The sequence below is a fragment of the Myotis davidii genome, unplaced genomic scaffold (genome assembly GCF_000327345.1).
Source record: "Myotis davidii unplaced genomic scaffold, ASM32734v1 scaffold1230, whole genome shotgun sequence".
Taxonomy (NCBI): Eukaryota; Metazoa; Chordata; class Mammalia; order Chiroptera; family Vespertilionidae; genus Myotis; species Myotis davidii.
The window spans coordinates 5237-25654 of record NW_006281916.1 but is presented as its reverse complement, the minus strand read 5'-3'; the positions used below and the strand labels follow the sequence as shown (position 1 = coordinate 25654).

At 36.2% G+C, this 20418-nt stretch overlaps 1 protein-coding gene across 2 annotated transcripts in view; it reads left to right on the top strand.

Annotated features, from left to right (window-relative positions):
• The window catches only part of RLIM (ring finger protein, LIM domain interacting), a 24589-nt gene extending 10352 nt beyond the window's left edge, over positions 1-14237 (top strand). For both annotated transcript variants that reach the window (XM_006752623.2, XM_015561073.1), the window contains 3 exons: positions 3878-4070; positions 5202-5285; positions 6728-14237. In XM_006752623.2, coding sequence (XP_006752686.1) covers positions 3902-4070; positions 5202-5285; positions 6728-8313 — 1839 coding nt within the window. In that variant the 5' untranslated portion in view covers positions 3878-3901 and the 3' untranslated portion in view covers positions 8314-14237. The remainder of the gene's footprint in view (positions 1-3877; positions 4071-5201; positions 5286-6727) is intronic.
• Positions 14238-20418: the final 6181 nt, after the last annotated feature.

Below are 20418 nucleotides of genomic sequence, written 5' to 3'. Positions count from 1 at the left end.
GCAGACAGGAAGAGACTAGGGATTTTTATTTTTTATATCTGCAAGAAGGTTTGTTATTTTTTTCTTTAGTATTCACTTATGAACATTCAGATACTTCATGTGTTGTGTATGGCGTTAAATCCTATTACCAGTATAGATTCCCTTTTTTCCCACAAACCAGATTATCATATGTTTATGGGATTAACTTTTATTTTGTCATTGTGAACTTAAAAAAGATCCATCTGAAGTTGGATGGAATTTTAGATTCTTTACTACCAGTTAATTTAGAGCAGGGGTCGTCAAACTTTTTAAATAGGGGGCCAGTTCACTGTCCCTCAGACCGTTGGAGGGCCGGACTATAGTTTAAAAAAAAACTATGAACAAGTTCCTATGCACACTGCACATATCTTATTTTGAAGTAAAAAAACAAAACGGGAACAAATACAATATTTGTATTTGCATGTGGCCCACGGGCCGTAGTTTGAGGACCCCTGATTTAGAAGTAAAATGCAGTTTTAATGCTGAGTTTATAGTAGAAAGAAATGTTAGTAGAGATGTTTCATAGTGCATATTTTCCCCCAAATAAATCAGATTTTAGGAAGCATGGTATACAGAATTCTGAAAAAAAAATTTTTTCTAATCAACAAAGGCAATAGTTCATACCCTTTCTAGAGGCAACTTAGAAGTAAATCAACAAGAAGACATCCTTGATTTTTAAGAGCAGTATAAATGATGTTGAATTATAAGAAGGAGATGGGCAGATAAATGAGTTTCACATCCATAGTCACATGCATCAGAAATTAGACTGATGAAGGATTGGATCCCAACAAGGATTTCAAGGACTAAACAGCCATGCCTTTGTGAAGGGTTCCACATAAAATAAAAACAATCTCTCCAAGACACAGGTTCCAGTAAGAAGGCAGAGCAGTTAATTAACTCTAGGAATTATGTAGAGGTTTTATAGCATGTGGACTTTTGAGGAAATATGTGATTTCATTACATTTCTTAAGAGTATTAATTATTTAAGTATAATTAATATACCAAAATATTGCATGTTTAATGAATTCAATTTGATGCATTTGGACATAAGCAAGTACCTGTGATACTATCACCACAATAAGGTAATAAACCTATATCCATTACCTCCAAAACAAAATTAAGAACTCAAAATGTAATAATAATCGAGTACAATGTTTGTAATATAGGCCTACTAATTTAAAAAATGGCATTCTTTTGGGCGTTAACATTTTCTTAATTGGGGTTAAACATATTCCTTATCATCAAAATCATGTGCAGGTATACATCTAGTGCTCCTGACATAAAATGAGATTTTCCATATTTCATCTTTGAAAATGTCCTTTCACAATATAGGTATTGCTACGTAATCAATCCAGAAGCATATAATTTTTTTAAAAAAATCTTTTTAATTGATTTCAGAAAGGAAAGGAGAGATAAACATCAATGATGTGTGAGAAGCATTGATTGGCTGCTTCCTGCTTCCTATTGGGGATCGAGCTCGAAACCCAGTGTGCCCTGACCGGGAGTTGAACCGTGACCTCCTGGTTCATAGGTTGACACTCAACCACTGAGCTAAGCTGACTGGGCTAGAAGCATATAATTTTAATGAAGCATATTCATCCCTTAGAAAGAATTTTTAGAATTCTGTTAGACTCTTCATGTTTACCTTTTAACATATCATTACACTGCAGTTACTACTTTCAATTGAAGATTAGGTGGAAGGTCCTCAGTTGCACAGTTAAATGGATTTTTGAAATAAAGAAATTTTACTTTTATTTACACTAAGGTCTAAAAAGTGCTTCTGGAACTGTAGTTTGTGCTTATAAAATATATCTACTACAAATTTGTATGGGAATGCAGCTCTCATTTCTTTGATAGCACAAGTGCATATAAAGCAGCTTGACTTTGTGATTCCAGTGGTATTGTTGAAATGACTTACTGCAGGATAAGTCTTACATATAAGCACTATTTTGCCTTGTAATTTTAAATGTGTGTGTGTGTTTTTTTTATTGATTTCAGAGAGGAAGGGAGAGGGAGAGAGAGAGATAGAAACATCAGTGATGAAAGAGAATCATCCATTGGCTGCCTCCTTCTGCACACCTTGTACCAGGGTTCAAGTCCTCAATCCGGGGCATGTGCCCCCACCAGGAATGGAACCTTGACCTCCTGGTTCATAGGGTGATGCTCAATCACCGAGCCACATCGACTGGGCTGCCTTGTTATTTTAGGTTGAATTCATTAAGAACATTATGAATCCTTTAGCAAAAGCTAAATTCTCACACTGTTATTTTGTAATGGTAATTGGGGATGGTTCTCATTGGGGAAAATTTTTGATTTGGGGCCTGGGTACAACAAATCACAATAAAACTTTACCAATGATAAGCCATCAAAATGAACAAGTGATGAAGTAAGTCAAGATACTTAGTTTCTGTGTCTGACAAAAAATTCATGGGAACTGATGATGGTTAAGTCCACAATAATGAAGCTTGCCATTCACACTATTGGTTCAATAATACGATGGATTTATATATTTTCTGCAAACTCCCTGCTGATGAATAATATAGTGAATAACCATAGACTTAGATAACTTACTTTCACAAGGTTTGTAAATTTTTGTTTCACACATTTTACCACTATTTCAGTTGTAATACATGTTAGCAAATTCTACTTCAGGTTGTACTGAATTAGTGTTTTCTCAACTTCTTTGAAAACATGATCACCTGTAGTGGTTCCATGCAGATTTATAGAAGCTACTTCTAAATCTCAAACTTCTTGAATAATCCGCACTTGACTCCTAGCATACAGTTGTGGACATTATGAGCCAAGGAAAACCACTCAAAATCATTTGCTGCCTTGTTTTTCAATTGTTTATTGATGTGTCCCAATATCTTCAAATTTCTGAGCAGTTGTACTCATTAAAACACTAATAATTTTAAACAACTTTATTTTCTTTGTACACATTTCTTTAGCTTCTGCCATCAAATGCAGTTTAACTCAACATCAATAAATGATTTTCCTTGCTTTGCCAGCAAATGAGCCACTGGAAACTTGGTTGAAGCCTTGTTTTTTATTTTTGTGAAGAAATATTTTATGAATAGCTATTTTATTTTAAGTTTTCCAATTTTTTACACTGTAGCTTCCCTGTGAATTAGGAATGATAATATCATTAGTCTGGTAATATCAACATATATTTCATTACTTAAGCACAGTTAATGTGCCATTGCATAATAAACAATCTTTACTGTCTAATCTGATAAAATAAGCCACATTCTGTGCCTTTAAGGGTGGCATTTTAAGTCCACCTTCTTGATATGATGTGATAAGTGTGCATCTGTAACTTCAAAAATGTCACAGTATGGTGATGTACATGGCATTTGAAATGCTGTCAAATTATAATTGCATCACTACAACTTATAATGCCCAGATGACCATTGTAAAGCAGTGATAGTGCCACATTTAGTCTGTCTGTCACAACTATTAAACTTTGTCATTATATCATAAAAGCCATAGACAATATGTAAATGAATGTATTTTACTATTTCAATAAAATAAACACTGAAATTTGAATTTCATATAACTTACATCAAAAAATTCCTTCAAAATAAACATTTAAAAGTGTAAAAACCATTGTGGATTTCAACAAGAAAAAAATAGGCACCAGAGCTTAATTTGGCCTTAGGCCATAGTTAGCCAACCCCTGACCTAGTCTTTTCCTAGTAAATAAGGGATTTGGGGGAGTTTTTCTGTTATGAAATTTCATTCAGATGAGGTCTTAAAATTTACGTCTTGACCTATATTCTGGATTTTCACATAATTGAAAATGTTTTATAGGATACATACTGACTTCTGTTTTCAAGATTGATTTCCTTTCTCCTTTTAGATAATTTTCCACTTGTTCATCAAGATGGAAAGCTCAGATTCTAACGATAAAGGAAGTGGTGATCAGTCTGCAGCACAGCGCAGAAGTCAGATGGACCGATTGGATCGGGAAGAAGCTTTCTATCAATTTGTCAATAACCTGAGTGAAGAAGATTATAGGCTTATGAGGGATAACAATTTGTTAGGCACCCCAGGTACGTGATAATGTAGTTTAAGAATTTATATATGTAATTTGTTGGTCTTTTAAAAAAATAGCCTGTTTTGAAAATCAGTTTCTTTAGCCATTATGAAGTATGATTTTAATGCAAGGCATATAGAATGACATTTACTACTATATTTATTAATTCTGTTCACTTATATGTGGAATTACCCTGTATCATATTTTTAGTTATGAATTGCATTATGAATTTATAGTGAGCTTATTTGAAAATAGTGGAGCTGAACAATTTTTTTTAAATTTATTTTTATTGGCTTCAGAGAGGAAGGGAGAGGGAGAGAGAGATAGAAACATCAAAGATGAGAGAATCATTGATTAGCTGCCTCCTGCATACCCCACACTAGCGACCAAGCCCACAACCTGGGCATGTGCCCTGACTGGGGATTGAACCATGACCTCCTGGTTCATAGGTCGATGCTCAACCACTAAGCCATGCTTGCTGGGCTGAACCATATTTTTGTTGGCTTATTTAACTTCTAGGCATGAGTCTAATTGTGGAAGAGCTAATGGGAATTTTAGTTCCTAGGACAGACGTACTCTCTTTTGTTATTACTGATTCCCTGAATATGTCCCAGTCATAATCCTCCAGAGCTAGCCTTCGGTAAAATTACCAATTATTCAGAACTTTGTGCTTGGCTGTTAGGTCCCATTTGATCATAGTTAAAATTCATTATTTTTCATAGTTCTTATTTCTATTTAATTTTACTAATCTTTGAGTGATTGCTTAAATTTTAAAAGGTCAGGTGTTGGTTAGTGAAAGGAAGTACATTTTGAATCCTCAGTACTAGGATTCATTCAGAATATCTAAGTTGGGCTTCTGGTCCTGCCATTTATTAGCATGTCAGTTTCTCACTCAGTCTCAGTTTTCTTGTTTTAAAATACAGATAGTAATATCTACCTCCCAGACTTGCAATTGTAATGAATGAGGTAATATAGGCAAAAGCATTCAGTAAACTACAAGAAATTTGTACAAATATCAATTGTAAAGTCATGCTCCCAAAGAAATGAATTTTACCCAAGTTTCCTACTCCTTGGTTTTCATCTCAGATGGGTAAGAGTCATTTGGTTTTTATTTGTAATTTGGCAAACATTTTAAAACTATTTTCAGGTGAAAGTACTGAGGAAGAGTTGCTGAGAAGATTACAACAAATTAAAGAGGGCCCACCACCACAAAACTCAGATGAAAATAGAGGTATATTTTGCTTTGCAGGGGGTGGGTAGAGGATGGAATGGATAAAAAACTTCATAACAGTAAATGTCAGCTAAAGATGATCCAGAAATGATATAAAGTAATTTGGTGCTGAGTTACCTGCTCATAAAGAGAACTGGCATTGTCTTGATATTTGGTAAGAATGTGAACATAGGGTATCATTTTTTTCTGCTTTATCTTTGGTTTGTTTGTGTTAATTGGGGCATTGTGAGAAATGGCATATTTAAATGTAATTTCTTGATTTTCCACATCCATTGAAATATCCTTCTATCTACTGAATTACTCCTTTTTTTAAAAATATACATCTGAGTTCCTCACCAGCAGAAAGAAATGCTGTATTCTCTAACCTGGCCATTCTCAACAGGGTTTAATTTTGCCTCTTATGGGACATTGGCCATGCCTGGAGACATTTTTGTTTGTCAATACTGGGAGTTTGTTATTGGCATCTAGTGGGTGGAAGCTAGGGATACAGATAAACATCCTAACTGACATACTGATGTTTTTTTCTCAATGTGAAGTAGAGAATTTCACCATCTAACCTAAGAGGCTATGATAACAGTCTGGTCTTGAATGTGCCATTATATGTATTGTGCTAGGTTCAGACTATTCATTTGGTCTGATGTCCAATTTCATGTTAAGAATCTTGGTAACATGAAGAAATAATTTAAACATTTTCAAACCTATAAACCTTGTTTATGTTATATTTTTGCAATGGCTACAGTAGTCTTGTATTTTAAAATGTCTTATATTATCAAAGTCACTTAAATCAAGAGTCTAGAAGAAATGTTACAGGCTAATGAAAATTTGACAGAAATGTAATTTGAACTAAAATTCTAGCTCTATACCTTAACTGGTATTTACCTTGTTTGATTACAAGAGTGTCTTGACAGTGAACTGAAAAATATTATCTTCTGACAATCCACAGTAATATGCTAGGCTCTTTATATAATAGACTTTCTCCAGATTCCCTTTAAGAAAATTCTCTAAATTTTGTGTTTTTTTAAAAAATTATTTTTAATATATTTTATTGATTTTTTTTTTTTACAGAGAGGAAGGGAGAGGGATAGAGAGTTAGAAACATTGATCAGCTGTCTCCTGCACGCCCCCCTACTGGGGATGTGCCTGCAACCAAGGTACATGCCCCTGACCAGAATCGAACCTGGGACCCTTCAGTCCACAAGCTGACGCTCTATCCACTGAGCCAAACTGTTAGGGATAAATTTTGTTTAGATTAGCTTGCACTTTCAAAATGAAATTGAAATTTCCCTGCCTTTACTTGCAAGTCTATGTAGTACAGTTTACAGAAATCTATAAATTTGAAATCTGTTCAGAGTCTGTTCTTTTTTTTTTTCTAATACAAAGTTTCTGAGCACTATTACATGATTCTCCTAATTTTAATAGTTCCTTTTCTCTTATAAAAACAGGTGGAGAGTCTTCAGATGATGTGTCTAATGGTGACTCTATAATAGACTGGCTTAACTCTGTCAGACAAACTGGAAATACGACAAGAAGTGGTCAAAGAGGAAACCAATCTTGGCGAGCAGTGAGCCGGACTAATCCAAGCAGTGGTGATTTCAGATTCAGTTTAGAGATCAATGTAAACCGTAATAATGGGAGTCAAAACCCAGAGAATGAAAATGAGCCATCTACAAGACGTTCTAATGGAGAAAACATGGATAACAGCCAAAGGCAAGTGGAAAATCCACGATCTGAATCAACATCTGCAGGGCCATCTAGATCAGAACGCAATTCAACTGAAGTATTAACAGGAGAAGTCCCATCTACTAGAGGTCAAAGAAGAGCAAGAAGCAGAAGCCCCGACCACCGGAGAACCCGAGCAAGAGCTGAAAGAAGTAGGTCACCTCTGCATCCAATGACTGAAATTCCACGGAGGTCTCATCATAGTATCTCATCTCAGACTTTTGAGCATCCTTTGGTAAATGAGACTGAAGGAAGTTCTAGAACCCGCCACCATGTGACACTAAGACAGCAAATAAGTGGACCTGACTTGTTAAGTAGAGGTCTTTTTGCAGCTTCTGGAATAAGAAGTGCCTCACAGGGAGCAGGTTCTTCAGACACAACTGGTAATGGTGAATCTACAGGTTCAGGACAGAGACCTCCGACCATAGTCCTTGATCTTCAAGTAAGAAGAGTCCGTCCTGGAGAATATCGGCAGAGAGATAGCATAGCTAGCAGAACTCGGTCAAGGTCTCAGACGCCAAACAACACGGTCACTTATGAAAGTGAACGAGGAGGTTTTAGGCGTACATTTTCACGTTCTGAGCGGGCAGGTGTGAGAACCTATGTCAGTACCATCAGAATTCCAATTCGTAGAATCTTAAATACTGGTTTAAGTGAGACTACATCTGTAGCAATTCAGACCATGTTAAGGCAAATAATGACAGGTTTTGGTGAATTAAGCTACTTTATGTACAGTGATAGTGATTCAGAGCCTAGTGGTTCAATCTCAAGTCAAAATATGGAAAGGGCGGAGTCACGGAATGGAAGAGGGGGTTCTGGTGGTAATAGTAGTTCTGGTTCCAGTTCCAGTTCGAGTTCCAGTCCTAGTTCTAGTTCCAGTGGTGAAAGTTCAGAGATTAGCTCAGAGGTGTTTGAAGGTAGTAATGAAGGAAGCTCATCATCAGGCTCATCAGGTGGCAGGCGAGAGGTTCGACACAGAGCCCCAGTAACATTTGATGAAAGTGGCTCTTTGCCCTTCCTTAGTCTGGCTCAGTTTTTCCTCTTAAATGAGGATGATGATGACCAACCTAGAGGACTCACCAAAGAACAGATTGACAATTTGGCAATGAGAAGTTTTGGTGAAAACGATGCATTAAAAACCTGTAGTGTTTGCATTACAGAATATACAGAAGGCAACAAACTTCGTAAACTACCTTGTTCCCATGAGTATCATGTCCACTGCATCGATCGCTGGTTATCTGAAAATTCTACTTGTCCTATTTGTCGCAGGGCAGTCTTAGCTTCTGGTAACAGAGAAAGCATTGTGTAATTAAGGTCTGAGCTCTCAGCTATGTACCTGGTATAGTGATGGGCAAACAGGAATCACTTGCTTTATGTCCACTTTTTGAGTGGTGCTTGTAAAGTTGCAACCTGAATTGAGTCATTTCTTTCTGAATGAATCGTTGTCCTGTCTCCAATTTCTGTTCCAGAATAAAAGGAAATATTTAAAAAGCAATGTTTTAGGACATAAAATCTAATTTCAGCATCAGTAATTGATATACTAATGATTTATTATATATGTTTATTAGTTTCTCCTTTGTTATCTTAAAAGATCTGTCTTAGCAATGGCTCGTTCATGTTGATTTTTAAAATTTCCCATGCCATAGGAGAGAAGGGCTAAGGAAATTACCAGTTTAGACTAAGTTACAGTACATGTTTTATAAGTGATTGCTTAAAGCTTCACCATTCCCAGTTATTAGTTGGCACAAATTTAGCTACATGCTGACTATCATTTGTTCACCTTTTAAGCAAGGTGATATTGGACATGTCAGTGTAAATAACACTAAGGTTAGATCTTCTAAGTGTGTAACTGTCTTCTAAGCCCATCACTGTGGCACACTGTAGAGTGAGCTTATAGTTTAATTAAGATGTTTATCTTGTGGAAATATTAAAAAAGCCTATGCTTGTGTAAGTGAAAAAAAATCACATTCATTTGTTTAAAAATGTAAAGCTATTTTGTAGAGGCTCAGTACTTTTCCAATGCACTGTTGTAATAATGCATTACAAATTGTAAAGTACCATGCATAGAAATGAAAAAAACTGCTTTTCGTGAGCCAATATAGTAAAAAAAAAAAAAATCACACCAAACAAAGTACAAAGCTCCTTTTGTAAGTGTGTACATGTCAAGAGCAGAACATATCTATAATATTTAATGTATGTGAACAGCTACTGTGACATTGCAAAGTAAAGATCAGAGTGCAGAATTGAACTACTTTGAAGGCCAATGGAAATTGTGTTTTAACTTGGATTTAGGCAGAAAATGAAAGACGGGGGGCAGGGGAGACGACTACTACTCTGGAAGAATTTAAACTTTCATGAAGACAGTATAATCATACTGGTTTCGTATGGTGAGATCTTTGACACAGTATTCTACTTGAGCAGATGAAGTAGATGAACAAATTAGGCAGAGCTTTCGCTTTAAGAAAAACAAGCCACTATGACCTAGTATAATTTACACTGTTGTTTTTACAAGTCTGCAAAAAAAAAAAAAAGATAGCAAAAAAAAAAACAAAACGATCGTAAACCACTTTTAGCCTAAAAATTGGTAGACATGTGTATACTAATAAGAAAGTCTTGAATTTGCATTGTTTTCAAGATTTGTCATTTAAGGTACCAGTGCACACTTGGTAGTATTTCATTGCTGTCTAACACAACCTAATATTTCACATTTAAAGACCAGTTGAGTAGTTAAGAGATTTTCTTTTTGAAAGTGAGTCATGTTGGGTTATTTGAAATTCAAATTTCAGTTGTGCTGCCCATATTTGAAGATGAGACCACTGACTTATGATCCATGGGATATGTACTTTATGTTGTTTCCTTAGTAGTAACAATAGGTTTGTGAAAAGAACTCAGCACTCTTGCCGAATTTTTCTTTCGAGGCTGGTTGGGGTTTTGATTAGTCTGATTTTGGAAGACTGTTTATTTGGAAAAAGCTAATGGGTCCAAAGAGGAATTGAACACATCCTTGGCCTTTAACAAAGTGAGCTGACTACCCAGGCATTATCAGATACTCAACAAAATAAACAATTCTGCTTTTAGGAACTATCTAGTTACCTTAACTGCTATCAATTTAGCTGTAAAAATGATTTCAAAGCTCATATTTTCATGTTTTCTTCTTGCTTTCAATCCTACCTAAGTATCAAGGAAATGAACTTATACATGTGGTAGTTGTTTGCTAAGGATATGTACTGCTCTTGCAAGGAAGTAATGTTCAAACAAAGGTTCACTTATTTTTTTTAATATAAGCAGAAATCACTGTTTATGGCGCTTATATAATACATTTTATCTTTTTAAAAAATTGTCCATGTAAAAGTCAGAATTCCTTTATATTTGTGAGCCTCCTTGTCTCCTTTCCGAAGGGTATGTAATCTGGTTTTCAGATCTGCAGGATAGTCCTGATTGGCTAAAAACAAACCCATATTCCTCATGGCATAAAATGTTCCATTATTATAGGGGTGTTCCATTTTATATAGTTTAAAACCAACAGCTCGTTCTAAGCATAAAAGTTACTGAAAACAGGTATCTCCCAAAATGTATTATTCTATTACTCATTTGTGAAGTATTAAAGTAAGAACTCATGCTGAGTTCTGGTTATGAAGGTAGATATTGAACCTATTCATAAATACTGGAAATAGAATTTTAAGTTTATAGCCCTCAGTAGAATGCACATATTGGGCATGTGCATGTGAACATCTTTTTCAATAGCATTCATTGATTGTGTAGAATGGATAAAAAAATTTAGTGGAATTAGCTTTTTTTTTGCAAGGCCCATGACTAATATGTACTTACTGGTACTGGTGGACATTGAAGACAATGTCAGATGTACAATGGAGAAGATCTTTTTTCCCACCAGCATCCAAACACTCCCTTAAGGGAGCATTTTCTTGCAAAAGACTTTACATATTTTGTATTTTTGCACTTTTTTCTTTATTAAAGAAAGATTCTTTCTGGGAACTTCATGCAGTAATAGGAGCAAGATAAAACAGTGTTGGGAGTTTACATTGTTCAAAGCATAGGGGAAAGTACTAAAATCTGAATTTCTTTGAATATTTCAGATATTTTAAAAAATACACTTACTAGTCTGAAGCATTTGAGATGTTATGTTGTTTAACTCCAAGCAGCTGATAAAGCTGCAGTTTATTAGTACTACAAACAAAATTGAACAAGTTAAGTTTTCAGATTTTGTAGCAATACTAGATGAACCATGTTAATTTTGAGTATTGCTCTCAAAAGAACACATTAGTCATACCTCAGTGGTGTTAGTGGTTAATGGAGGCGGGAATTGAGAAACGTGTTCACATTAGTGTTGCAATGTAGGGAATAATTGGGCAGTTAACAAGAAAAATGTTTAGTATATAGTGTGTGTGTGTGTGTGTGAAATATCTAAAAATATCATTGAAGTTTATCCAAACTTTAAGATTAGGAAACTGGTTATCTATAAGGGTTACCTCAAGTAATTTCCCCCCCTGGGAAAAATATGTCCTCTCCATGCCAAGTATTCAGTGTCTCAGATTATATTTATGAAGGATTATCACTTAATATGCTTTGTATTGAACCACCTGCTTCCCAAATATCCATGACAGCCATGATGACTTCAGTCAGTTCCCAAAATACCCATGTGATAGGGAGGTGAATGTTGCAAAATGCCTCCTAAAAGGCCATTTTTACAGCTTGCTAGAATACAGCGGTACCTCATAGTTGTTGATACTTTTAAAGATGGAGGATATTTTTACCCTCCTCCCCTTCTCTTTTGTTCTTTTATAAGTAATCTGCCTTTGAATTTTTAAGTTTTACCTTACTGGCTTTCCTGTCAAATGTATTACCAACATTAAGTACTTAGAAACCATGTTTGCAGGGCACTTTTATTCATGGCTTATAAGACTATGCTGATTGCTACTTTCTAAAGTATTCTGTACCTTAGTAATGCAAGAGATTGAAAAGGCACATGTTCAAGTGTCAGGCGTTTTCTTCCTTAGTAGAATTCTTCAGGATGTTTTATATTCAATAATAGTGTTGTAATTCATTGAGTTAACTTAATAAATTGTATGCTTTTGAAAACATTTGAAAATGTAAATCAATATAACATGCTTTATTTGTAAAATTAAAATTCAAGGTCCAAAGAACTAGTATAAAACTTATTTTTAAATCAGATTTTAATAAACAACTAAGAAACAGCTATGAAAACAGCTGTAAAACTTTTAGCATCCTGAAATTGAGTTCTTAACTGGACATTTCTAAAATAATATCTAATATTCCCAGTAAGTGATTATCTCACTTGATTTAAGTAAATCCATTTTATATCTAAAACAGCATATTATAGGGCTATTACTGAAGTGTTGGAACTTACAAGGGATAACAACAGTTTATCAGTTTTATGATTATTTTCATTTCTATGTAGGTGTTTTAATTCAAATTTGAAGGAAATAGGCATACCCTCTAACACTCAAATAAAATTATAGTGAGGTGTTTGTTTTTTATTAGTATTTCTTTTGCTAAAGACCCACAAGTTGCTTTATGGTCACTTGGATTGAGTGATAAATATATGTAGTGAAAGCAAACCCATAATACCACTGTGCCTAATTATTTCAGGGTTCCTCTATCAGTTCCTCATCTTACAGATTTATTCCAATACCAACGTATGGTTGAACCAGCTGCCCAGCCTTAAATCCCTTTAGTGCCCCTCTGCTAACATTCTTTTAACTGATTGATTTGTATGTGTTTTAACTATCCAGTGATTGGATTTTACCTCTTGATAGGTCCATTTGTCCTTGGTGCTGCTTTTAAATATGTAGGGCTATGTGATCAGGTATCAAGTTCAGTAGGTACACAATTGGCCTGGATACGTATCTGCCTGTTTTATCTTCTCCCAGGAAGAGCTTCTTTGGTATAGATGTTTACGTGGGTTCATATAAAGACTGGGCTACAGTCTTGGGAAGCTTTCTGAAGTCTAAGAACCTGAAGGGACTTGGAGGGGGGGATCGTAACAAAGGCTGCCTTTACATCTTTGAACATGAAGCACATAAATGTCCATTCTGTGACGACGAAAGTGATTGTTACACCAGGGCTTCCTGACCTCTGGGAGAGACTTTCAAAAAAGCAGAAAGGAGCACAAAGTGAAGTTATTTTGGTTAGTTTGCTTTATCTGGTTTCTCATTTTCTTTAAATTTAAACCTGAACATAACACCCTTCTCCAATATCTAGCCAGCAGACTCCTGGTTGGGAAGCCCTGTATTAAAATTTGAGAATGTACCCAGTTTCCTTTTTTTGTACAGTGCTTTTACACCTGCTAAAAATTAACGTGTTTAATGCAAAACAAGACGTTGGAAGGTCAGTCATATTAAAGCTGGTTTGATTATTAATAGTTATCTTTTAGGAAGAAGCTTTTTCCCTATGTAAGATGTCATACTGCAGATTTAAAATATAGACTATCAATAAAATGCATGAAGTGATCATTTGTGCTTGATCATCTCTCCTTGGCTTTTTTCTTAAAAAGGGAAATTTGATAAAGGTCTGTTTCAAACTGATGTCAAATGCACTTGATTTTTAGAATCAAGTGGAATTACAGCACAACCTTGATTTTTACCTTCACTGCTGAGTGTGGGCAGGTAGTGGTTTATGGTATATAACTTCTGTTTTATGTTGTGTAGTTTAATGGCTTAATCTTGGAGTGGTAAAGTAAAAGATGAAAGTATATTCCAATATAAGAATCCTGGAAAGATTTATGTAAATGACATTTTAATAGGTGTATCTTCGCTGTTTCTACTTTTACCATTGCCCTGACCACTCCTTTGCTTGACCTCTAAATACAGACTTGTCTTGGTGTTCATGTATGCTCATGCAGCTTTTATCTTCCATTGCCATTTCCAACCTCTTAAACATGTTGCTTAAGCCACTAAGATGTCCTTGTTTCTAAGTGGGTTGTCACGTTCTAATACCTGAGTGGCCCTTCCCCTTGGTATTGGTATTCATATAGCTGATAGTAAATTTTATTATAATTTCATTTCCTCTGGTTCCTACAGAGCCCTGTCATTGGCATAGGAACTCCGTTTCTTTTGATCATTGGGTGCAGTCAACCCTTAGTCTTATGACCTTCACAGGGTTTTACTGTTAGTGCCATCCGTGATTCTTTTCTTTGAAACTCAAATATGCCACTGAAATGTTTACATTCTAGACAACAGAGTAAGACAATGCACAGGCATCTTGTTTGAGAGATATTCAGTGATAAAGAGTCAATGGAGAACAGAAGATAATGGTAAATTAGAGCAGAGAATAAGCTATATTATTAATGGTCTTTTGAAAAAATAGGAAGTGAAAGCTAGGGTCCAGTTTCTATGAGGTCTTTGAGTTCAGGCAAGATTAAAATCTAAGGCCTTGCAAATTAATTACTAACAGCTACATTTTCCTAATTGCTATCATGTATTGTATTGGGCACAATATAAATTACTTAATCTTCACAGTGATTCTGAGGTTTATTATTACCACCCTGTTTTATAGGTGATGCAGCTGAGTAAGATACAGGCATTTGGTAATTTGCCCAAGATCACTCCAGTAAGTGGCAGAGTATTTCTAGGCAGATCTCTGATTCCAGAGTTTAGTTTCATTGTGCTCTTAATCCTGCTACTGTATGACCCCTAATTTTTTAAAAAATTATTATCCTGAGTCCTAGATTTGATTACTTATGAGGTATGATTTCTTAAGATAAACATTGGTTTTGGCTAGTTTGCCAAAGAAGATTTAAAGGGAAAATCTGAGGAGGATTAAAGTTTTTATATTGTGAATTTCAGTAAATCACTTTGGGCATTACCAAATACACCTTAACACTATACCAAGTGCTAAGGTGTATTTGGAATTACATTTCTGAAAGTTTGGAATGAGGTTGGAATAAGTTTGGGGAATCTTTAATGTCAGTGGTCATTTCAGCCCTTTACTATTACCAGTATGTGCTCTTGGCCCATGTTATGACTTGATTTGAAAATATGACGAGGACAAAATTGCAGCTTTTTAAAAGTATGCTAGCCAGCTTATTGGCATCCAAATAAATGCCCTTTAAAGTTGCCTTGGGCAGACATAGGCATTCTAAGAATGTAATTGCTCAGAAAATATTTGGAACTTCTTTAAAATTGCTTTCAGAAACAATATGAGTAACAGAGATGCAGCCCTCTTCAGTATATTCACGTTATTTGCCACCCTTGAGATGAATCTTGGCTGTTTCCAAGAATTATCTTTTTCCCAGTGTATTAGAGATTTGCCACCCTTATTCACTTTAAAGGCAGTCACAAATAAAGCATGTCAAATAATAGGTGCAGAGTATTCAGAGTAAGTAAATGACTATGGTGGAGAGTGTTTTGAAAAAATTATCGTACCTCATTCAACATTGGAGGCACAGGGAGAAAGATACTATCTCAACTCAGGAGCAGGCATCAGTGGGAGATGTGTAAATAGTTGATAAAATATTACAAAAACCTTAAAAGATATACATACTATAGTTATCCATCCCTATTCAAATGATATTGAAAGGAGCAGTGAGGAGTAATGGGAGGAACGAGGGCTCCTTTGAATTTAAAGTTTACTTCCTTAGCTAATAGGAGATAAATGTGTGTTGGGCTTCCACTACATTCTAGGCATTGTGCTGGTACGAGGTTTCGCTGCCCCTTGTATTTGGCAGGATGGGGTCTTCAAGCCTCCAAAATACTGTTGGGTTTCTCAGTGGATAGTGTTGGTGACTGTGATATACCTACTTGTTAAAATGATTCACACTTGGTTCCCTATCTGCACCAAATGTTCTAGAATAGCACTGTCCAATAGGAATGTAATGAAAGCTAAATAAATATAAAATTTCTAGCAGGTACATTATAAAAGGTAAAAATACACAGGCAAAATTAATTTTAACCAGTAAGGTCAAAATATTTTAACATGTAATCAATAAAAGGATTATTAATGAGATATTTCTTTTCATAATTGAGTCTTCAAAATCTGGTATGAGATCATTCTTTTCATAATTGAGTCTTCAAAATCTGGTATTTTACACAAAGTACCTCTCATTTTGGACAACACACATTCCAAATGCTCAATAGCAACAAGTGACTAGCAGCTACTATATTGGGCAGTGCAGTTCTAGAGCAATATGGGAGAGAGTGATTAAAGTGGATAGGATGCAAATGGCAATGTTTTAAAAGTTCATCTGTAAGTATACACACTTTATCTGCTTACCTACATTACTCTAGAACTAAATAGGTATCACTTTTGTGTATCAAACCTGTGGCTTAGAGTGCCTAGCCAAGCTTACAAAACTATCATCATTTTCTTCTCCCTTTGAGGTTAAGAAAAAACACACACTGCCACCCCAACTGGTTTGGCTTGGTGGATAGAGTGTCGGCCTGCGGACTGAAGGGTCCCAGGTTCGATTCCAGTAAAGGGCATGTACCTTGGTTGCAGGCACATCCCCAGAGGGGGGTGTGCAGGAGGCAGCTGATGTTTCTCTCTCATCGATGTTTCTAACTCTATCCCTCTCCCTTCCTCTCTGTAAAAAATCAATAAAATATATTTAAAAAAATACTTCCTATCAAAGCTTGAAATCTAACTACTAATCAGCAAACAACCTTGGTTGAGGGCCCCATAATTAAAAGCTATGGAAGCCCATCACAGCTGGAGGGTTATGTAGCAGCTAATAGCGATTGTTACATTTATTTAGTGCAGGAACAAGCACCCAGTGTGTGGACTCTCTTAGTTCAGTTATGTTAAAATTATACAAATAAATCATTTTCACATTTGAATATTCCTGGCATTTGTTAGGAATGCCTAATCTGGATTTATAATGTTTCTACATTGTAGTTAGATAGTGATAATATGTGTTTTTAAATGAGTTTCTTGGGGTAGAAGGGGAAAGTTGACAACATGAGAGTAGATTCCCAGATCAGACTTTAGCCCCAGTGAAAGCAAATATTTCCCAACACTAAGTCTCTGATGCCATTGTTGAAAGTTTTGTTTTGTTTGGCAACATAGAGTAAAATATTAACTCCTGTGAAGAAAGAGCCTTTGGATTTGAGGTTTTGGAAAATGCTGATTCATTTGGCTTGACTTCTCTGTGTGAATATAACAACATTTTCTATGGTCTTTTCATTTAAGAATCTGAAAAACCATTTAGTAGTAGATGATGAATGTTGGTTTCTAGCATGGATGACTCAGATCTTTCTCTGGCATGTAAATCTGCTTTACTTGAAAGCTGCCAGAGGAGCATACCAACCACCCAGCTTATTTTTTTTTTTCCCCAGAATTAAATTAAAGGTGAAAATTCAGGAAGAGTCATTCTGTTGTGTTTTGGTGCTGCCCTTTCCTAGGGGAAGGAAAAAGAATAAATAGTATCTGAGGCTATGTTAGCACAAAGGTACAGGATTGTTCCTAAGAAGCAGAGACCAACTTGGCATTTAAACCCAAATTCTGCCCAATTGCTAAAAGAAACTTCTGCCTAATAATGATGCCTTATCCAGATCTGACTAATCCTTTTTCTCCACATTTGGGGGCCATCTATATTTTCAAACAAAAATTATTCAGCCTAATCTGCCAAATAGAAATACATTTCAAGCTTCGCTTCATTTTAATATAGATATCTAGCAGTCCTTCTACAGACATGGGCACTAACGGGGTTAGTGTTACTTTGTTTTAAAAGTCTGAAGTCAAAATCATCTGGAAAAAAAAAAAGCTGGAGAAGCCCTTATTCTTTCTCTAAGGTTTCCCTTCAGTTCACATTACTGGCACATTTGATTTTGAATACCTTGTAAGTTAACGAACTGTTCAGCATATATTAACTAGGACTAGCCTATGCCTTATTTCCTGTTTAAAATCCTATATAATAAAACTCTAATATGCAAATCAACTGAACAGCAGAACGACGGGTCACTATGATGCACACTGATCACCAGGGGGCAGACACTCAACGTAGAAGCTGCCCCTGGTGGTCAGTGTGCTCCCACAGGAGAGCCAGGCTCATAGCTGCCAAGTGCAGTGGTAGTGGTGAGAGGGTGCAGGCCGGGCTCAGGGACCCCTCCCTACCCCCAGTGCATAGAATTTGGTGCACTGGGCCTCTAGTGCTATTTATAAATTTGAGCTTAGAAATTCAGGTGTGTAGATTTCTGACTGAAATTTTTGTGGATTACTAAAATATCTACCTATGATTATTCCAGAGAGGTACTGTGGGACCCACTAGACCAGCACTGTATACACACTCTGATTCCATTGAAAGGTTGTGAACTGCCAGCATGATCCTGAAAGGAACGAGGTGGAGAAATGGTTGTAGATTGAGATTAATAGATGTGTTGAATCCACTGGGCTGGGCCATTTCATATTTGTCCTCTTATTTGAGACCAAATAAGTAATTGGGGGGCAATTGAATATTTGCATTTTGTAACCAAAATAAAATCAGAGGTTAAGTGACATGCTCAAGGTCCCACTGCTAGTATTGATTATCCAAAAACAAAACAAAACACAAAACATTAGAATCTACATTCCAAGTACCATTCGAACTCTAGGGGATACTGTAGTGAACAAGAAAGGCCCTTGCCTTCATGGGGATTACATTGGAACTTACATGGAATATAAATACAAATTAAGATAGTGATTAAGTGCTGAGAAGAAAATAAAATAGTGTGATGTGCTTGTGAATGAGATGAAGTAGGACAGTTGGAGAAGACCTTTCTGAGGAGGTGACACAAGTAGAGACCGGAATGAATAGGAAGCAGAACATTTCAGCTCCAGGGAATGAGCTCAGCTCAGTAGTTGGAGGGAAGAAAAGGAGCAGTGTTGAAGTGGGGTGAGAGATGAGTTGGGCCAGTTCATGAAGATTTTATAGCCAAGGGAAAGAAGACAGGGTTTTATTCTAAGATGAACAGTTGTTGGGAGTCTTGTCCATGGAAGTGAAAGGTTCTGACTTAATTAACTACTAAGTGGTAGAATCAGAGCTAGAAGACATCTGACTCTAGGGCCGCTGAATGTTCCATGACATAGAAAACTCTTTTCCCTGCTCCTTTCTGTCCCTAAGTAGAAGTGCATGGACTCTAGGTCCACAGTACCCTGGAGAGGATTCTGCAGTACTGTAAGCTTTTGACTTCTCTTTCTAGGTTTCCTTGTTTTCCTAAGAAACTTTGTGGGATTCACATAAACAAAAATTTAGCTCTGTATATTATTTTACTCTAATCTAATTTGAATGACCTTATTCTTCTGTTACTGAGAAAATCCTCAGGTAACGGAACCCAATGCCATAAATAAAATGAACAAGCTTCTTATTGATACTTGGTTCTTTGCTTCTATATCTGAAACCCAGAAGGTGAACTAGGAATTTTGACACTGAGGTTTGGGTCCCTATACCCATGGTTAGGTTAGGGACCCATATCCCTGCAATAAGTGGAAGCATTCAATCCAGTCTCCAATTTTTCAACTACCAGTTCTCTCTCAGAATAGTTTGAATGGGCCAACATTGCTCTGTTTTACTTGTTTAAAACTATAGGGGGCAGGGTTGCCCATATAATGTACCAAAGGGACAGCTGATTTTAAAGAGCTGATTACTAAAACCCTTTCCATTGGATGCCTCTTGTTGACTTCTTGTGAGTTTACTGATGGATAGACTAAATTCAACAAACTCAGATGAATCTAGTAAATTTAACACATTTTGGATTAGCTAATATGACCTGGTATTTTACAATTGACAGTCACCCAGTTCAGCTCCCTACATCTAGGCAGGTCTACATTCAAACCATTCTGAGAGAGAATTGGTAGTTGAAAAATTGGAGACTGGATTGAATGCTTCCACTTATTGCAGGAATATGGGTCCCTAACCTAACCATGGGTATAGGGGCCCAAACCTCAGTGTCAAAGTTCCTAGTTCACCTTTTGGGTTTCAGATATAGAAGCAAAGAACCAAAGGAAATAGGGCCAAAGGAAAGGCTACAGCATAGAAATCAGGCCAAGCTACATGAAAATTGGCTCCTTTTCTGCTTGCTATGGTGGCATACGTTGTTTCCCTGGTCCATCTAGTAGGTCAGTGTTGCAGTTTCTCTGCCATGCCACCACTTCATAGCCATATTCCTTCTGAAACTCAGGAAAATCTAGGGATTTTCAGGGCTGCAGGTGAGTACATATGGAGTCTGACTTATTTGCGTAGGTGTCTTCAGGCTAAGTAACAAGTTTGGGGCAGATACCCTAGTTCAATGGGTGTGGAAAGAATTACTGATTGTAATCTTGTCCAAAGTTGCTATGACAAACGGCATGCAAATAGCATATTTCATAGGGACCCTGGTCCTCTATAAGATACTCACCTGGGAAAGTTAACTCCTGGTGGCTTCCCCCTACCTCTGAAGCTTTCTCCTATCTTTGCTCCTTCAAA